At 56.9% G+C, this 15,868-nt stretch overlaps 2 protein-coding genes and 1 pseudogene across 5 annotated transcripts; all 3 read left to right on the top strand.

The window, feature by feature from the left end:
- Positions 1-637: 637 nt before the first annotated feature.
- On the top strand, positions 638-10,744 carry LOC111940132 (amine oxidase [copper-containing] 3-like). Of its 2 annotated transcripts, none has more exons than XM_086864388.1 (4): positions 638-769; positions 8,977-9,262; positions 9,478-9,607; positions 10,139-10,546. In XM_086864388.1, the coding sequence occupies exons 1-4, from the start codon at positions 679-681 to the stop codon at positions 10,421-10,423; spliced, it is 792 nt and encodes a 263-aa protein (XP_086720514.1). In that variant the 5' UTR covers positions 638-678; the 3' UTR covers positions 10,424-10,546. The 2 variants fall into 2 exon arrangements, with proteins under 2 accessions (XP_086720514.1, XP_086720513.1); XM_086864387.1 differs by lacking the exon at positions 638-769 and adding an exon at positions 5,285-8,034 and having other exon boundaries at positions 10,139-10,744.
- On the top strand, positions 2,387-4,268 carry LOC147649179 (amine oxidase [copper-containing] 3 pseudogene; annotated as a pseudogene). The gene has a single exon (XR_015279516.1). The product of XR_015279516.1 is annotated as an amine oxidase [copper-containing] 3 pseudogene (transcript).
- Positions 10,745-11,568: 824 nt separating the features above from the next.
- Positions 11,569-15,571, top strand: LOC111940130 (amine oxidase copper containing 3). Of its 2 annotated transcripts, none has more exons than XM_086864386.1 (4): positions 11,569-13,331; positions 13,430-13,715; positions 14,384-14,513; positions 14,659-15,571. In XM_086864386.1, exons 1-4 carry the CDS (start codon positions 11,762-11,764, stop codon positions 14,959-14,961), a joined length of 2,289 nt encoding a protein of 762 aa, XP_086720512.1. In that variant the 5' UTR covers positions 11,569-11,761; the 3' UTR covers positions 14,962-15,571. The 2 variants fall into 2 exon arrangements, 1 of the variants encoding a protein (XP_086720512.1); XR_015279515.1 differs by having other exon boundaries at positions 11,618-13,331; positions 13,430-14,020.
- The last annotated feature ends 297 nt before the right edge of the window (positions 15,572-15,868 follow it).

Below are 15,868 nucleotides of genomic sequence, written 5' to 3'. Positions count from 1 at the left end.
AACTGCTGCAGGCTCCTTTTGGAGAGGATACATAAGCAATTCTGTGGTGTGGGTGACCCCCCAAAGATCCCTTGTTGCTTTTCATCAGGCAGCTATTGACACAGGTTCTGGCTCTGCAGACTTAGTTAATTACTCTGCTTCCTGAAATTCCTACTGCAAGATAAAGGTGGATTTAGGCCTGTTTTGTTTATTCTGAAACAGCTCTAAACCAGAGCTGGAAAAGTCCAGCAGAAGCAGACAGTGCTAAAAAAACTGGTATCAGCCAAGGCCTCCATGGCACAGGCTCTGCAGTGGGGCAGAGGCAGTGCAGAAAGCTGCCATCCTTATCCAGCAGCCCTGGGGTGTGTGCTGTGGTTGTTTTGTCATGGGGATGTCAGTACAGATTAGGGTTTCTCTTTCTTTCCAGGCCCCCAACATGCAGACAACCAGGAGTGTTCCCACACTCTATTTTTGGATCTCTCTCAGCCCAGCTGCAGGGTTGAGTTGTGATTTGTGGGGCAGGAAGGCCTGTGGAGTTTTCTTAAACTACTGCTGTGCTGCTTGGAAAGGGCCCTTCTGTAATTGCAGCCTGTGCCCTGGCTTAGAGGAACTGGAGATGCAAACCCATGAGGCAAAGTCAAACCTGAACGATCTGCTCTTTGTGTACTTCTCAAAGGAAAGGTCAACACGAGCTTTGTCATGCAGCTGTGGAGGTTCCACCGCAGTCTCACTGTGGCTGTGCTGGTGTGTGTGGCAGCAGGACACTTGTCCCATTCCTGGGAGGCAGCAGGTATGTCCTGGCTGTGCTCCAAACCTGGACAGGACAGCAGTGCTTCTGCTCTGCGCTCCAAGTGAAATGGGCACCATGTTCCAGGCCAAAACCAAAATGGAATTTTTCTTCCAAACCTAACCCAAGTAATCCTTGAAGGCTCACTGACTTCATGGATTAAAAGACTGACTTGGAAATCAGCACTTCTTTGCCTTGTTTGGGGTTACTCAGAGGCATTTGATTCTGCTGCTGTGAGCTGATGAGAGCAGGTACTTCTGCCACCTGTGGCTGCTGTGTCCCACGCAGCTGTGGCTCAGTTCTTTTCTGTCCTGTCGCTGCCATTGCTGTGTCTGTGCTGCACTGAGCCCCTTTGCTGGCCCTGTGACTACATGAAGCCTGTGCTGTGGCTCTGAGGCTCTCCTGGCGTGGTGGCTGGTGAGGCAGGGCCCAGTGTGCTGGCACAGAGAGGACAAGTGTGTCCCTGGCCTCACAGCTGCAGCCTGCCCTGAGGAAGGCTCAGGCTGCCAGGGGTGGTGAGGATAATGGAGCGTGTCCCACAGCAACGTGGCCTTTGCATTCTGCTGTGGTGTCTGAGCACGGCCAGAGGACCACAGAGGAGCTGAGCCCCAGGCAGGATCTGCTGCAGAGGAGGAGCCAGAGGCTGGTGGGTGCTGTCTCCCATCAGCAAACTGACTCAAGGAAGAGGAGAAGACGAGGGTGAGGTGAGGTGAGGCTGGCAGCAGGAGTGGAAACATTGGGTTGAATCTCCAGCCCTGGTTCTCTTGGATGCCTTGTCCTACTCAGCACCAGCTCCGGGCCTGTAGCCAAAGTGGTGCGTCTTGTCTACCCCGAGCATGTGCTGCGTGGCAGGATGGAGCACCGAGTCCTTCTGGCTGCCTTGTTCTGCCCATGCTGTGGCCAGCACTGTGAGGCCAGCAGGAGCTGGCACAGGGGTGACAGAGGGCAGCTGTGCCTGCCCAGCCTGGGCACTGTGGCTTGGCAGCGCTGATAGTGGGCACTGCCCTCGGCTGCTGCCAGGTGCAGGTTCAGGTCCTTCTGTCTTTGAGGGAACCTCTTGGGAGGTGTGCCTCAGTTTATCTGTTGGAGGCAGAGACTGGGTGATCCTGTGGCTGGGGATTCATTGGCTCAGGGCTGTGCTGAGGTGCAAACTAAGAGCTGCTTGTTCACAGCGCACTGGGACCTGATCCTCATCCTGAACTACATCTCCATGCCTGCCAAAGTTTTTCTTCTGCTACACAGAAGGACGTGTTTTCAGCAAAGGCTTCCATGTGGAAGACTGAAAAAAGTTAAATAAAAAGTAACTCCAAGCTTGGAATGGTGCTGCCAGGCAGAATGTTTACAAGGAAGCAGCCTGATAAACAAGGAGAATTGGTGAGTTGTAAAGAGGTGAAATTGTGCAGTGTGGCAACAATTCCCAGCTTGTCAGAGCCTCGCAGTGGTCACAGCCACCTCAGGCTGACTGCAGGATCTCCGTTTTTACAGGCAGCCTCAGGAAGCCAGGCTGGACTGAAAAAGTAACGGAATTATGTGGAACTTGTCTGAGTCACTGACCCCACATCTCCACAAGTTCTTTCAGGGCACTGCTGTGAAGGACAGAAGAGGCTGCAGCTGAGAGGAGATCTGCCCTTTCTGGTCACCAAGGGTTTCAGATCTCCTCCCCTAGCCTCTCCCAGTCTTTTGTACTTTCTGTGCTAATCCATCCAGTGCAGCACACACTGACAGAGGCAGGAGCTGGAAAGCCTGCTCTGAAAGCCTCTGCATGCTGCTGGAGCAGCTGCAGGCATGAACCTGAAAACTCTGCTCATCCTCCTTGGTCTGGCACTAGCCACAATATTCGCTTTGGTCTGCGTGCTGCTGACCAGAGAAAGGACCCCCAGAACCTGCCAGCAGCTGCCCCCGCAGCAGGAGGAGATGGAGGACGGCCAGAGCCTGGTGTTTGCTGACCTGACAGCTGAGGAGCTGTCACAGGTGGTGCGGTACCTGCAGGGACACCTCGGGGTGCCGCTGGTTGAGGCCTCCCGCGCTAAACCCTCGGACAACTGCATCGCCTCGGTGGATGTGCAGGTGCCCGGCAAGGCAGAGGTGCTGCGGTTCCTGGACGGCGCGGGGGCTCGTCCCCGCCGAGAGGCGCTGGCTGTGCTGTACTTTGGGAACCAGCCAGACCCCAACATCACCGAGTACGTGGTGGGGCCGCTGCCGACGCCGGCGTACCACCGAGACGTGACGGTGCAGAAGTACGGGGGGAAGGTGCCGTACCACCGCAGACCGACGCTGGCTGTCGAATACAAGCAGATTGGAGGGTTTCTAAAGAGCCAAGTGTTCCCCTCGGCTCCAGCTTTCATGCAACAAGTAATGGAGTATGATGGAGCCAATCTTGCAGTGGTGACAGCTGCTCCTCGTGGATTCCAGTCTGGAGATCGGGTCACCTGGTTTGTCCTGTTTCAGAACGTGAGTGGATTCTTTGTGCACCCGGTGGGGCTGGAGGTGCTGGTGGACCACAGCAGCCTGGACATCTCGCAGTGGGCTGTGAGCAGGGTCTTCTACAATGGGCAGTACTACAGAGACATGGCTCAGCTGGAGAGTGCGTACGTGCAGGGTCGGATCAGCGTGGAGAAGGTGAGGAAGGCCCCGTGGGATGGGGATTTCTCATCCATGAAGCCTCGAGCTCCTCCAGCCGCGCTGTTCCCGGTGCAGTTTGAGCCGCAGGGTCCCCGCTACAGCGTGAGGAACAACCACGTGCTCTTCCAGGGCTGGAGCTTTGCCTTTGGGATGAGTGTGAGCACAGGCCTGCGGCTGTTTGACATCCGGCACAGGGGGGAGAGGGTTGCCTACGAAATCAGCGTCCAGGAGGCGCTGTCGGTGTACGGCTCCAACTGCCCGGCAGGGATGTCCACACGCTACATGGACGGGAGCTTTGGCCTGGGCCGCTACACCTCCCCCTTGGTGCGAGGGGTGGACTGCCCGTACTCGGCCACCTACGTGGACACGCACTCTCTGTCCGCCAGCCTGAGGCCCAAGAGGAGGAAGGCTTCGCTCTGCATCTTTGAGCAGAACCTGGGCTCCCCTCTGAGGCGCCACTACTCCAACTTGCAGTCGCTCTACTACGGGGGGCTGGTCAACTCGGCTCTGGTCGTTCGGTCCATTGCCACCGTGGGCAACTATGACTACGTGTGGGACTTCATCTTCTACCAGAACGGGGCCATGGAGGGCAAGGTGCAGGCCACAGGCTACCCAAGCTCCTCCTTTCTTCACGGGGATGGCCTGAGATACGGCAATAGGCTTTGGGAGCACACCCTGGGTACGATCCACACCCATTTTGTCAACTATAAGGTGGACTTGGATGTGGGAGGTAAGTCTGGATCTTCTTTTAATGCCTGACATTGTTCTGATAAACCCAAGAGCTTTGAGGCTTGCCTCCTCATCCATACGTTCTCTAATAACTGACATCATAAATTTGCTTCTTTATTCTTCCAACCTCCTCTTTCTTTGCAAAATTACTTTTCTATATATAAACCAGTCTGTCAAGGTCATTGAGTGGAAAGCAGTGGGAATTTCTGGGAGCTCTGTGTTCAGCTCAGGGAAAGTATGAAAGGTAGCAGCTGAAAAATGTTTGTGTTTCCTTGAGGCCTCACGTCTGGCACGGTGTGTGTTGCCATAGGCATGGGCGGGCAGACAGGGAGTTGGCCCTGTCTGAGCACAGTGTGAGCTTGCTTTCGCAGCGCCTGCTGCTGCTCGTGGCTCTCCTCCTCCCTTGGGAAAATCCTCTTAGTCTCTCACTGCCCCATGTAAAGCAGGGCAGCTGTCCTGCTGCTCTGTGGGGCTGAGCTCCTGCAGCTCTCTCCCCTTCTTCTCTTGAGGAAACACTCCAGCGTTGGATCCCAAGTTGTGAAGCCGCTGCAGTGACTCAGTGAGTTCCCCTGCTCCCATGGACAGTCACAGTCTGGCAGTGGGTGTCTGCACAGGGGTGTTGGAGCCCAGGAGCAGCTCCTTGCTCACAGTGAAGCGCTGGCAGCCACCCTGAAAGCGCAGGGATGCTCAGCCTCGGGGCCACCTTTGAGTCCCCCAAAGGGGATGGCAGCACCTGCAGTCTGGGGACACTGGGGGACACACGTGGTGCCTTTTATTGAAAACCGCTCCTGTCAAAGGTAGAGGGAAAATGTTTTACATCTGCACAGGACCAAAGAGGTCGCTGGTGTGCAGTGGCTCCATCTGAACCAGCCCAAAGAGAAACGCAGCCCCAGGGAACTCTGCTGTCTCCTGGATTGTGGAAAGTGATCTCAGAGCTGTGTTGGTCCAACTGCAGCTAACCCCAGAGAAAGCATTTAGTCCCAGTCCTGTGATGCAGGGCTTTGTGTGGCCTTGAAAGGTGCTGCTGCTGTTGCAGTCAAAACCAGGGCTGATACTGGTTCCTTCCTGTAAGCAAGGCTCGAGGATGTGCTAAAATACAGTTCTTGTGTGGAGGCCAGGTCCTCTTGTGTGACTTCACTGCCCCTCAGTGCCCCTCTCTGTTTACAGAGCCTGAGCCCTGACTGCTGCAGAACACTCTTGAGTGGAGCTGTGTAAATCTCAGACTTGTTCCCTGTGGCGAGAGGGCAGCCGTGTTCCGGGCAAGAGGGCTCGGGGCCATGCAGGAGCTGGAGCCGTTCCCACAGGAGCCCCGCCTTGCAGCGCTGTGTCACAGCTGAATTGACATTGCCCACACAGGTTTTTGGATCCTCACGTGAGGCTGCCGTGGGGCTTGCAGGGAAAAAGGGCAGTTGTTGCCTGTTTGGAAGTGAGGCTGAAAACATAATTCCTAAATTAACATCAATGCAAATGAAATAAATCGTTCCATTGCTGCCTTGGTGGTTCTGGTCCCTCCTGCCTGTGCCTCAGGCTCTCCCCAGCAGGAGAGTGTTTGGTGGGCCCTGATCTCCAAAAATCCATCCTTGCTGTCGCTGTGTGTTGCTGCCTTGCGTGGGGCCAGGAGCCGTGGGGGAGCCTTGCAGGAGCTGATGGCCATGCAGGAGCCTCACACCACTTCTTTCCAGGGCAGCTCTTGTGCAAAGATCACCTCTGCTGGAACAGGACAGGAATGGTTCAGCAAGTGCTGCCTTTTCTCACCAGGGAGCTGCCTCTGGTCTGCCCACAGCCAGGCTGGAGCTGCCAGGTCCCTTCCTTCGGGGCTGGGAAGGACTTGGAGGCAACAGAGAATAGGACAGGAAGAACTGGCATGAGCTGGTCTGGGGCTGTGCCAGCATGGACTGGCCCCTCAGGGCAGTGGGGCTGGTCTGGGTGCAGAAGGACCAGGCTGGCTGAGCCTTCCCCCGTGGCGTCACCACGATGCCACAGGAGACAGAGATGGAGCATCCTGGGAGACACTGAAAGAAGCAAAGGCCCCTAGGACAGATGAGACTGGATCTCTTTGTGGTGTCACCCTGCAGCAGAGAGACCCATCAGAAGCTCGGTGAGTGAGCCAGGCACTGGCTCCCTGGCTGGCTCCTTTGGTGCATCTGGGGTGGGGAGGAAACAAGCCAAACTGGCTGGGACCTGTGATCTCCTCAGAGCCCCATGGGAGCTACAAGTTCCCTCCCCACCTCACAAGCGCCGCTGTTACGCCCACAGTTGCAAATGAAGAAAGAGTCTGGTCTGCAGGTGAGGGACGTGCTCTGGATTCTTCAGCCAAACTGCATGGGCTGCCACTGCACTCGGAGTGATGAACCCCAAACTTCCCTACGTTCTCCTGGTCGGGGCTGCAGTGATAATCTTCATTCTGTCCTGCATGCTGCTAAGCAGGGGTGGGCGATCGCCCAGCTGTGAATCCCAGCCGGGCGTTGTGGAGAAGACAGGATCCACGAGCCAGAGCCTGGTGTTTGCTGACCTGACAGCTGAGGAGCTGTCACAGGTGGTGCGGTACCTGCAGGGACACCTCGGGGTGCCGCTGGTTGAGGCCTCCCGCGCTAAACCCTCGGACAACTGCATCGCCTCGGTGGATGTGCAGGTGCCCGGCAAGGCAGAGGTGCTGCGGTTCCTGGACGGCGCGGGGGCTCGTCCCCGCCGAGAGGCGCTGGCTGTGCTGTACTTTGGGAACCAGCCAGACCCCAACATCACCGAGTACGTGGTGGGGCCGCTGCCGACGCCGGCGTACCACCGAGACGTGACGGTGCAGAAGTACGGGGGGAAGGTGCTGTACCACCGCAGACCGACGCTGGGCAGCGAGTACGAGCAGCTGGGAGTGTTCTTGGAGACGAAGGCGTTTGCTGCAGCACCAACCTTCCTGCAAGAAGTCCTTGAATACGATGGAACCAACATCGTGTTTCAGACCACAGTCCCTCATGGATTCCAGTCTGGAGATCGGGTCACCTGGTTTGTCCTGTTTCAGAACGTGAGTGGATTCTTTGTGCACCCGGTGGGGCTGGAGGTGCTGGTGGACCACAGCAGCCTGGACATCTCGCAGTGGGCTGTGAGCAGGGTCTTCTACAATGGGCAGTACTACAGAGACATGGCTCAGCTGGAGAGTGCGTACGTGCAGGGTCGGATCAGCGTGGAGAAGGTGAGGAAGGCCCCGTGGGATGGGGATTTCTCATCCATGAAGCCTCGAGCTCCTCCAGCCGCGCTGTTCCCGGTGCAGTTTGAGCCGCAGGGTCCCCGCTACAGCGTGAGGAACAACCACGTGCTCTTCCAGGGCTGGAGCTTTGCCTTTGGGATGAGTGTGAGCACAGGCCTGCGGCTGTTTGACATCCGGCACAGGGGGGAGAGGGTTGCCTACGAAATCAGCGTCCAGGAGGCGCTGTCGGTGTACGGCTCCAACTGCCCGGCAGGGATGTCCACACGCTACATGGACGGGAGCTTTGGCCTGGGCCGCTACACCTCCCCCTTGGTGCGAGGGGTGGACTGCCCGTACTCGGCCACCTACGTGGACACGCACTCTCTGTCCGCCAGCCTGAGGCCCAAGAGGAGGAAGGCTTCGCTCTGCATCTTTGAGCAGAACCTGGGCTCCCCTCTGAGGCGCCACTACTCCAACTTGCAGTCGCTCTACTACGGGGGGCTGGTCAACTCGGCTCTGGTCGTTCGGTCCATTGCCACCGTGGGCAACTATGACTACGTGTGGGACTTCATCTTCTACCAGAACGGGGCCATGGAGGGCAAGGTGCAGGCCACAGGCTACCCAAGCTCCTCCTTTCTTCACGGGGATGGCCTGAGATACGGCAATAGGCTTTGGGAGCACACCCTGGGTACGATCCACACCCATTTTGTCAACTATAAGGTGGACTTGGATGTGGGAGGTAGGTCTGGATCTTGTGTCTCCTTCTTAAAATGTTCTCTCCGTATACTTTTAGACTCAAAAGACTTTACTTTTCTGGTGGTTATACAGGTTTTCCTTTCCACTTGTGGGGCAGGATGTGCTTGCAGTGGGTAGTGGCCAAACTGCAGGAACAGGGAGAAGACAGATGAAATCAGACTGTCCCTGTTGACACTGCTGGGGAGGTGTGGGCTTAGAAGTTTTGTTCATGTGAGAAAAAGAAAGGAAATGAGCTTGGCTGTGCATGGGTCTTCTTCTGTGGGGTTCAAACCTTCACAGATGGGCACAGGTTCAGCTCTGAAATGACTTTTATGGAAGCAGAGAACTCGTATGTTAAAGGAGGGGAACACAGAGGGGCTCCATGGTGGGGCAGGCAGGAGGTGCTGAGCAATAACCCCTCTGCCAGAACTGCACAGGCACTGGCCATCAAATGCTCTCAGCAGCCTTTTGCCACCTTGTCCCCAGATCCATTTGCTCCTGTGCTGCTCCTGTTGCTCTGAACCTTGGGCCTACATCTCTTATTTGTGGCAGGGCCTGAGAACAGCACAACACCGCTCTTGTCTGTGATGTGCAAATGTGTGCAGCACCTGGGCTGTGCAGGATGAGCAGTAACAAAGCTCTGCTCTAGTTAATTAGACTATGCTTGCATGGGAAGCAAACCTGTTCTTCTGTCTTGGGGTGAGGCTCATCTCTTGTCTCTTGTAGTGTCTACTGCAGAGTGGTGTTGCCTGGTTTGGATGAGTGTCCAGACATAAATCAACATATGGGGTTGCCACTGCTGCAGAGCAGCAGCTGCTCCTGGGCAGGATCTGTGCTCAGAGCCCAGGGTGCAGGGAGGGAGAACAGGGAGAGCAGGCACTGTGATGTCCTTGGGGAACAGGGGACTGTGGGGACTCTCCTCAGTGACTTTGTTTTGGCTTCACAGGGGTGAAAAACTCCCTCGTGGCCCATGACATGGCATTCGAGATGACACGGGCTCCCTGGAGCCCAGAGCAGCAGATAGAGCGGCCACGACTCACCAAGAAAGTCCTGGACACGGAAGACCAGGCTGCCTTCCGACTCCAGTCCAAGATGCCCAGATACATCTACTTCGCGGCCAACAGCAAAAACAAGTGGGGCCACCAGAGAGGGTACAGGATCCAGATCACCAGTTTTGCAGGGGACCACATCCCTGAAGCCAGCTCCATGGAGAGGGCCATCAGCTGGGCAAGGTCAGGCTGTTCTGGCTGGTGTGGCAGGTTCTCAGAGACCCCCTCAGCCCTGCCAGCTGGGAAGGCACTGCTGGATGTCCCTTGATGGGAGGCACAGGGAAGCACTCCTCTGGGGTTGCTCCATTGGAGCAGGCCTGTGCTCTGCAGGCTTTCAGGAGTTGCTTTAGCTCCGCCCTGCCTCGGGGGGCTGCTCCCATCTCTTTTCTTGTCCTCAGGTACCAGCTGGCCGTCACCCGGCGGAAGGAAGAGGAGCCCACCAGCACCAGCATCTACAACCAGAATGACCCCTGGACGCCCACTGTCGCCTTTGCTGACTTCATCAACAACGAGACCATCACCAACGAGGTAAGCTGGGGTCCCTGGGCTGGAATGTAACACCCAGCCCCAGGCTCAGTGGGAGCCCCAAGGAGCAGAGAGACTCCAGCACAGCCCCTGGGACAATGGGCCCAGCTGTGAGAGCAGCAGCCCAGAGGAAAGAGGAAAGTGGGTTTGAGCATCCCCTTTTCTGTGTGTCTGCTTGGTACTTTGGTCAGAGAGCACAGAGAGTGTGAGCCGAGCAGAAGCTTGTTTCTCCCTGTGGAGAAATGCTGGCAAAACATTATGAAAATCTCTGTGAGGCCAGAGTGAGGCCACGGAGGTCAAGGCAAGGGCCCTTCCATGTGTGGATATCTGCAGCCATGGCTGTGGCAGGGCTTTGGGGAAGGGAGGAGTTCTTTCCCAGGAGAGGGGAGATTGGTGTGTGGGAACGTGGCCAGCTGGTGCCCATTGGGCTCCCTTTCCTTCTCTTCTGTCATTCCCCACCACCTCATGTGTATTTTGGTCACTGCTGCTGCAGCTCCTGAAGTAACCCTGGGCTTGTGGCTCTTCTCTGCCTAGGACCTGGTTGCCTGGATAACTGCTGGCTTCCTTCACATTCCACACTCTGAGGATATTCCCAACACCGTGACCGTGGGAAACTCAGTCGGTTTTCTCCTGAGACCCTACAATTACTACGACCTGGACCCCTCTATATACTCCCACGATGGTGTGTTTTTCACCAGCGAGCAGGACTTCACAGCATGTGAAATCAACCCTCTTGCCTGCTTGCCCAAAGCTGCCTCTTGTTTGCCAAACTTCCCCCCATTCACTTTTGATGGTTTTCAAAATATGAGCAGGCTTTAATGCTACAGGACGGTGGAGATGTGTCAGAGACACCAGGCTGACTGTTCTGTCTCTTATTTTCAGCTTTTTAGTGAAGTTGTCTCAGTTTTCAGTTGTCTAATGACTTCACATTTTATTGTTGCTTTTGAGATAGTGCTCTTGAAAAGGGAAGCATGATTTTCTTAGCATGATGTGAGATGGAAGTCTACGTTACCTGTTAATTCCTGAATTTGAGTCTGTCGCCAGAGGAAAGTGAGGAGAAAATTCTGTTCCTCTGCTGTAGAAGCAAGTGCTGTGTAGTGCATATCTCAGGTTAAAATAATGAAAATGGTGCTGGTCCAATGCTCTCAAGTGTCTCATTCTTACAGCAGTGTCTCCTGGGGTGTCATGCTGGTCTCTGCCGTGTTTCCTGTGCCCACAAACCAGCCCAGTAGGGTGGCTCTGGGTGTCTGTCAGGCCACGGGGCTCTCCAGCTGGAGGGCAGGAGGGACAAGCTGGGGCGTGCCCCAGGGCTCAGGGGTGTGGACTGAGGTGGGCACGGGCACCAAGCCCCGTTGCTGTTGGGGGGAGGCTGGGTCATGGCCACACTGGGCAGGTTGTGGCTCTCAGGCCCTCAGTGCTGGGCACAAGGGAGGGATCCAGACAGGACCTTGCAGGAAGGGGTCTCATGGCCACTGGGGATGTAGCATGGCCAGTGCCACTCCCTGTTTGCCAGGATGCTGGCTGGGCTCTGGTGCCCCTGTTCCCCTCCTCGCAGCCCCACCTGTGCTAGGATGTAACTCAGGATCACTGGGCACCCTTGCAAAGTGACTAAGTGCTGTCCCCTCCTTCCCAGCTGCAGGACCATGGGGATGTTGGCAGCAGCAGGCAGTGCTGCTTGGTGATGGCAGGGCTGTGTCAGGATGGGCAGTGGTGCTGTGTTCAGCTCTGCTCTGCACGGGGAAGGTTTGTCTCTACAGCCACTGCTGCCTGCCCAGCATCTGTGGGGTTAAGAGAAGAAGACAGATGTGCTTTTTTCCCCTAAAAGACTGGATCCATCCTCTCCAAGCTCTGCAGTGTAGGATCTGGAAGCAGAGGGGAAGGACAGATGTACAAACATTGAGCTTACTTAAAATTATGATCCTCTAGGGAAGCAGAGCAAAGTTGCCTTTTATGGTTCCCAGCAAATCCTGGCAATGTGTGAGAACGTCCCCTTGCACCCTCCCTGCGAGTTCCTCCAGGCTGTTCCCTGCTGAGAAAACAGGGGAGGAAAATAAACCTGAGCCAACCCAGCCCCTTGTTCTGGTGAGTTGCTGGGAGGGTTCCACAGCTGGAAACGCGTCCTGCCAGGCTGTGGGAGCACTCAGTGTCCCAGCAGGCATGAGCCTGAAAACTGTGCTCATCCTCCTTGGTCTGGCGCTAGCCACAATATTCGCTTTGGTCTGCGTGCTGCTGACCAGAGAAAGGACCCCCAGAACCTGCCAGCAGCTGCCCCCGCAGCAGGAGGAGATGGAAGACGGCCAGAGCCTGGTGTTTGCTGACCTGACAGCTGAGGAGCTGTCACAGGTGGTGCGGTACCTGCAGGGACACCTCGGGGTGCCGCTGGTTGAGGCCTCCCGCGCTAAACCCTCGGACAACTGCATCGCCTCGGTGGATGTGCAGGTGCCCGGCAAGGCAGAGGTGCTGCGGTTCCTGGACGGCGCGGGGGCTCGTCCCCGCCGAGAGGCGCTGGCTGTGCTGTACTTTGGGAACCAGCCAGACCCCAACATCACCGAGTACGTGGTGGGGCCGCTGCCGACGCCGGCGTACCACCGAGACGTGACGGTGCAGAAGTACGGGGGGAAGGTGCCATACCACCGCAGACCCGTTACCGGCAAGGAGTACGCGGACATCAACGCCCTCATTCAGAGGGAGCTGAAAAAGGCACCGCGCTTCCTCGCTGTGTGCTGTGAGTCTGACGGGACCAGCCTGGTTGTCCTCACTACGGCCCCTCGGGGCTTCAAGTCTGGTGACCGTGTGACCTGGTTTGTTCTTTTCCACAACGTGGCTGGCACTGGCTATTACCTGTCTCCAGTGGGGCTGGAGGTGCTGGTGGACCACGGGGACCTCCACGTCTCCCGGTGGCAGCTGCGCCAGGTCTTCTACAACGGCCGGTACTTCGCCAGCACGGGGGATCTGGAACGGGAGTTTGTGGCCGGTACTCTGGAGGTTGTCAGGCTCAAGCAGCCCCGGGCTGATGCAGTGCTGGGCTCAATCAAGCCCCGGCACCCACCTGGGTCCCCGGGCCCACTGCAGTTTGAACCCCAGGGTCCCCGCTACAGCGTCAGGGACAACCACATCACCTTCCAGGGCTGGAGCATCGCCTTCGGCATGAACCCCAACACTGGCCCGCGCTTCTTTGACATCAGGTACCGTGGGGAGAGGATTGTCTACGAGCTGAGTCTGCAGGAAGCCTTAGCCCTGTACGGCTCCAACTGCCCCGGGGGCATGTCCACCCGCTACCTCGACGGCAGCTTTGGCATCGGCAGGTTTGCCTACGAGCTGGTCCGGGGCCTGGACTGCCCCTACACAGCGACCTACGTGGACCGGCACTACCTGGCAGAGGCAGATACTCCCAAAACCAACCAAAACTCACTCTGTATTTTTGAACATGACTCTGCCATCCCTCTGAGGCGCCACTTCTCCGACTCACAGTCCTTGTACTACGGCGGGCTGCGGAAAACCTCGCTGGTCATCCGTACCATCTCCACACTCATTAACTATGACTACATCTGGGACTTCATGTTCCACGGCAGCGGGGCCGTGGAGGTCCGGGTGCATGCCACTGGCTACATCAGCTCCTCCTTCTTCCATGGCCGAGGCACTGACTATGGCAACAGGGTTGGGCCCCACACGCTGGGGACGATGCACCTCCACCACATCCACTACAAGGTGGACCTGGATGTTGACGGTAGGTCTGGCCAGCTTTGTGCGTGGCTGTGGCTTGCTGTGGCCAAAGGCTCTGCCTGGGGTGCGGAGCTTGAGAGGGTTTTTTCTTCTGCTTCACAGGGCAGCTGAACTCCCTGGAAACCCAGGATATGGAGTACGAGTTTGTCAAAGATCCCTGGAGCGCACAGAACACCATTGAGCGGCCATACCTCCGCAGGCAAAGGCTGGAGAAGGAGGATGAGGCAGCGTTCCCACTCAATGTCCCCATGCCCCGCTACCTGTCCTTTGTCAGCCCCAATCCCAACAAGTGGGAGCACCCACGCAGCTACCGGATCCAGATCATCAGCTTTGCTGGGAAGCACCTGCCCACCAACAGCTCCATGGAGCGCTCCATCAGCTGGGGCAGGTGGGTGCCAGAGCTGTGGAGCTGTTTCTGCTCCTGGTGGAGGGAGGCTGTCAGGGAAGGGTTAAACAGCAAACACACATAGCTTTTGGCTCTGAAATTTTCTTGAGATGTTGCTCAATAACATCTGCTTGTGGTAGTTCACAGGCAGGAATCTGACCCCATGTCAGACTAATTTAGAGCAGCCCCATGTGTTTTTCCCTTTGAGGGGAAGTAGGCTGCAGAACAAATTCCTAAGGGAAGCACTGGCATCACCAGGTTGTGATATCTTCCCATGAGGACAGAACACCTTTTGGAAAATGCTTGGGGTAAGCACAGACCAGTCTCACTGGTGAATTGATGGAGCTCACGCTGGGGACGGCTGTGTGGGGGCGAAGTAGCTGTGGCTTAAGGGAGTGCACTGGGCATTGAGTGGCAATGTTTGCACCTGGATGCATTCATGTTTCCCAGCCACGCTGGAAAAGCCACAGGCAGCAAGGGATCCCCTGCAAAGCTGGAAGATGCTGGGGCTGCTGCCCATTACAGCCCTCCCAGCCCTTTCCCTCCCTGCCCCAGGGCAGACCAGGGATGCATCCAGCCCCAGTTTGTCAGTGCATCCCAGCTGCCAGTGCCATGGCTGCCCTGTGCTGGGCAGGGACAGGGACAAGCCCCTCTGATCCCTGTGCTGGCAGGTACCAGCTGGCTGTCACCCGGCGGAAGGAGGAGGAGCCCACCAGCACCAGCATCTACAACCAGAATGACCCCTGGACACCCACTGTTGCCTTTGCTGACTTCATCAACAATGAGACCATCACCAACGAGGTAAGCTGGAGTCCCTGGGCTGGAGAGAAGCTGAACTTTGTGGGGGCCATCGTGGACAGAAGCTGCACCTGTCCCAGAGTCAGACTGAGCAGCTGCCAGGCTGGCAGAGTCCTGCTCAGCCTGACACACGTTCCTCTTCTCCCAGGACTTGGTTGCCTGGATCACTGTGGGGTTCCTGCACGTCCCTCACGCTGAAGACATCCCCAACACGGTGACTGTGGGAAATGGTGTCGGCTTTTTCCTGAGGCCCTACAACTACTTCAATGAGGATCCCTCGGTGGATTCATCTGACAGTGTCTACTTCAGCAGTGAACATGATGCTGGGGCATGTGGAGCCAATCCCCTTGCCTGCTTGTCCTCTGCTGCTGCCTGTGCCCCCCGCCTGCCCCCCTTCCACTTTGGGAGCTTCCTCAACCTCAGCCTGGCACCGCCTTTTGGTGGGCTCTGAAGGGCCAGGGGGTGCTGCTGGCTCTCGGGTGGGTGCTCAGAGGGTCTCTGTCCCACAGCAGGACCTGCCCAGGGTGTCATATGCTCAGGGTCAGGTTTTGGGAGAAGCTCAGTTCTTGTTTCAGTGCTGCAACTCTGCCAAAGAAGGACCCAAAACCTCTGAAAAACAAGCCCTGGGAGTGATTTCATTCTTTCATCCTGGATGTCACCCTGTGTACTGTGACATGCCCACAGCCACTCCCCTCCTCTGGGATGGGGCTTCCACCACCTCATCATCGGTGTACCCAGGGTGACAGTGCTGGCCAAGGCTGCCCATAGCACAAAGCTGCAGCTGCCCTAGGAGCTGAGGTTTTGCCCACAGTGGCAGGAGTGAGGGCTGTGGTGCTGCTGTGGACCTGCCATGGGATGCTCAAACATCCTCCCAGCCACAAAGCCATTGCAGCATCAAGGCCACTGGGCCCAGGCACTGCCAGGCTCTGGCTGCTGCTGCCAGCTCTGCAGATGGAGATGCACTGGGCTCGCTGGGAGGCTGCTGGAGCTCATGGCTGGGCTGTCCCATGTCTGCCTTTCCCAATAAACAGGCACTCGAGTGTTTTTCCTTAACAAACTCACACAGCTCACGGGTGCTGCTCTGTCTCCTGTGGCTGGGGCCAGACCCCAGCACAGCTGATGCTGTGGGAGCTGCTGCCCTGCTGGGGATGGCCCTGGCTCAGCTCTGTGGAGGTCCAAGGGATGTGGGGCCACCCCAGTGCCCGGCATGGCTCTGTGAGCGTGTTCTGGCAATGCTCCTGGACCCCGGTGCTGGCAGGAGACTCCTGCCAGGGAATATGGAGCAACTGATGGAGTTAATGTTTAACAGTTGTTCTGAGCTGCGTTAATTAGTTCTGGGCTTGGCTGCTGCCCAATGT

The sequence above is a fragment of the Cyanistes caeruleus genome, chromosome 27, assembly GCF_971803275.1.
Source record: "Cyanistes caeruleus chromosome 27, bCyaCae1.hap1.1, whole genome shotgun sequence".
NCBI lineage: Eukaryota > Metazoa > Chordata > Aves > Passeriformes > Paridae > Cyanistes > Cyanistes caeruleus.
Note: the sequence above shows the minus strand (reverse complement) of the source record. Positions and strands in the feature narration are given on the sequence as shown.

What these genes read in the sequence shown, in the direction of transcription:
- LOC111940132 (XM_086864387.1), top strand. Translation starts at nt 6,465, where the DNA reads ATGAACCCCAAACTTCCCTACGTTCTCCTGGTCGGGGCTGCAGTGATA. An exon ending in AGGGCCATCAGCTGGGCAAG is followed by an intron (nt 9,263 to 9,477) that starts GTCAGGCTGTTC and finishes TCTTGTCCTCAG; the next exon opens with GTACCAGCTGGCCGTCACCC. An exon ending in ACGAGACCATCACCAACGAG is followed by an intron (nt 9,608 to 10,138) that starts GTAAGCTGGGGT and finishes TTCTCTGCCTAG; the next exon opens with GACCTGGTTGCCTGGATAAC.
- LOC111940130 (XM_086864386.1), top strand. Translation starts at nt 11,762, where the DNA reads ATGAGCCTGAAAACTGTGCTCATCCTCCTTGGTCTGGCGCTAGCCACA. An exon ending in GGTGGACCTGGATGTTGACG is followed by an intron (nt 13,332 to 13,429) that starts GTAGGTCTGGCC and finishes TCTGCTTCACAG; the next exon opens with GGCAGCTGAACTCCCTGGAA. An exon ending in CGCTCCATCAGCTGGGGCAG is followed by an intron (nt 13,716 to 14,383) that starts GTGGGTGCCAGA and finishes CTGTGCTGGCAG; the next exon opens with GTACCAGCTGGCTGTCACCC.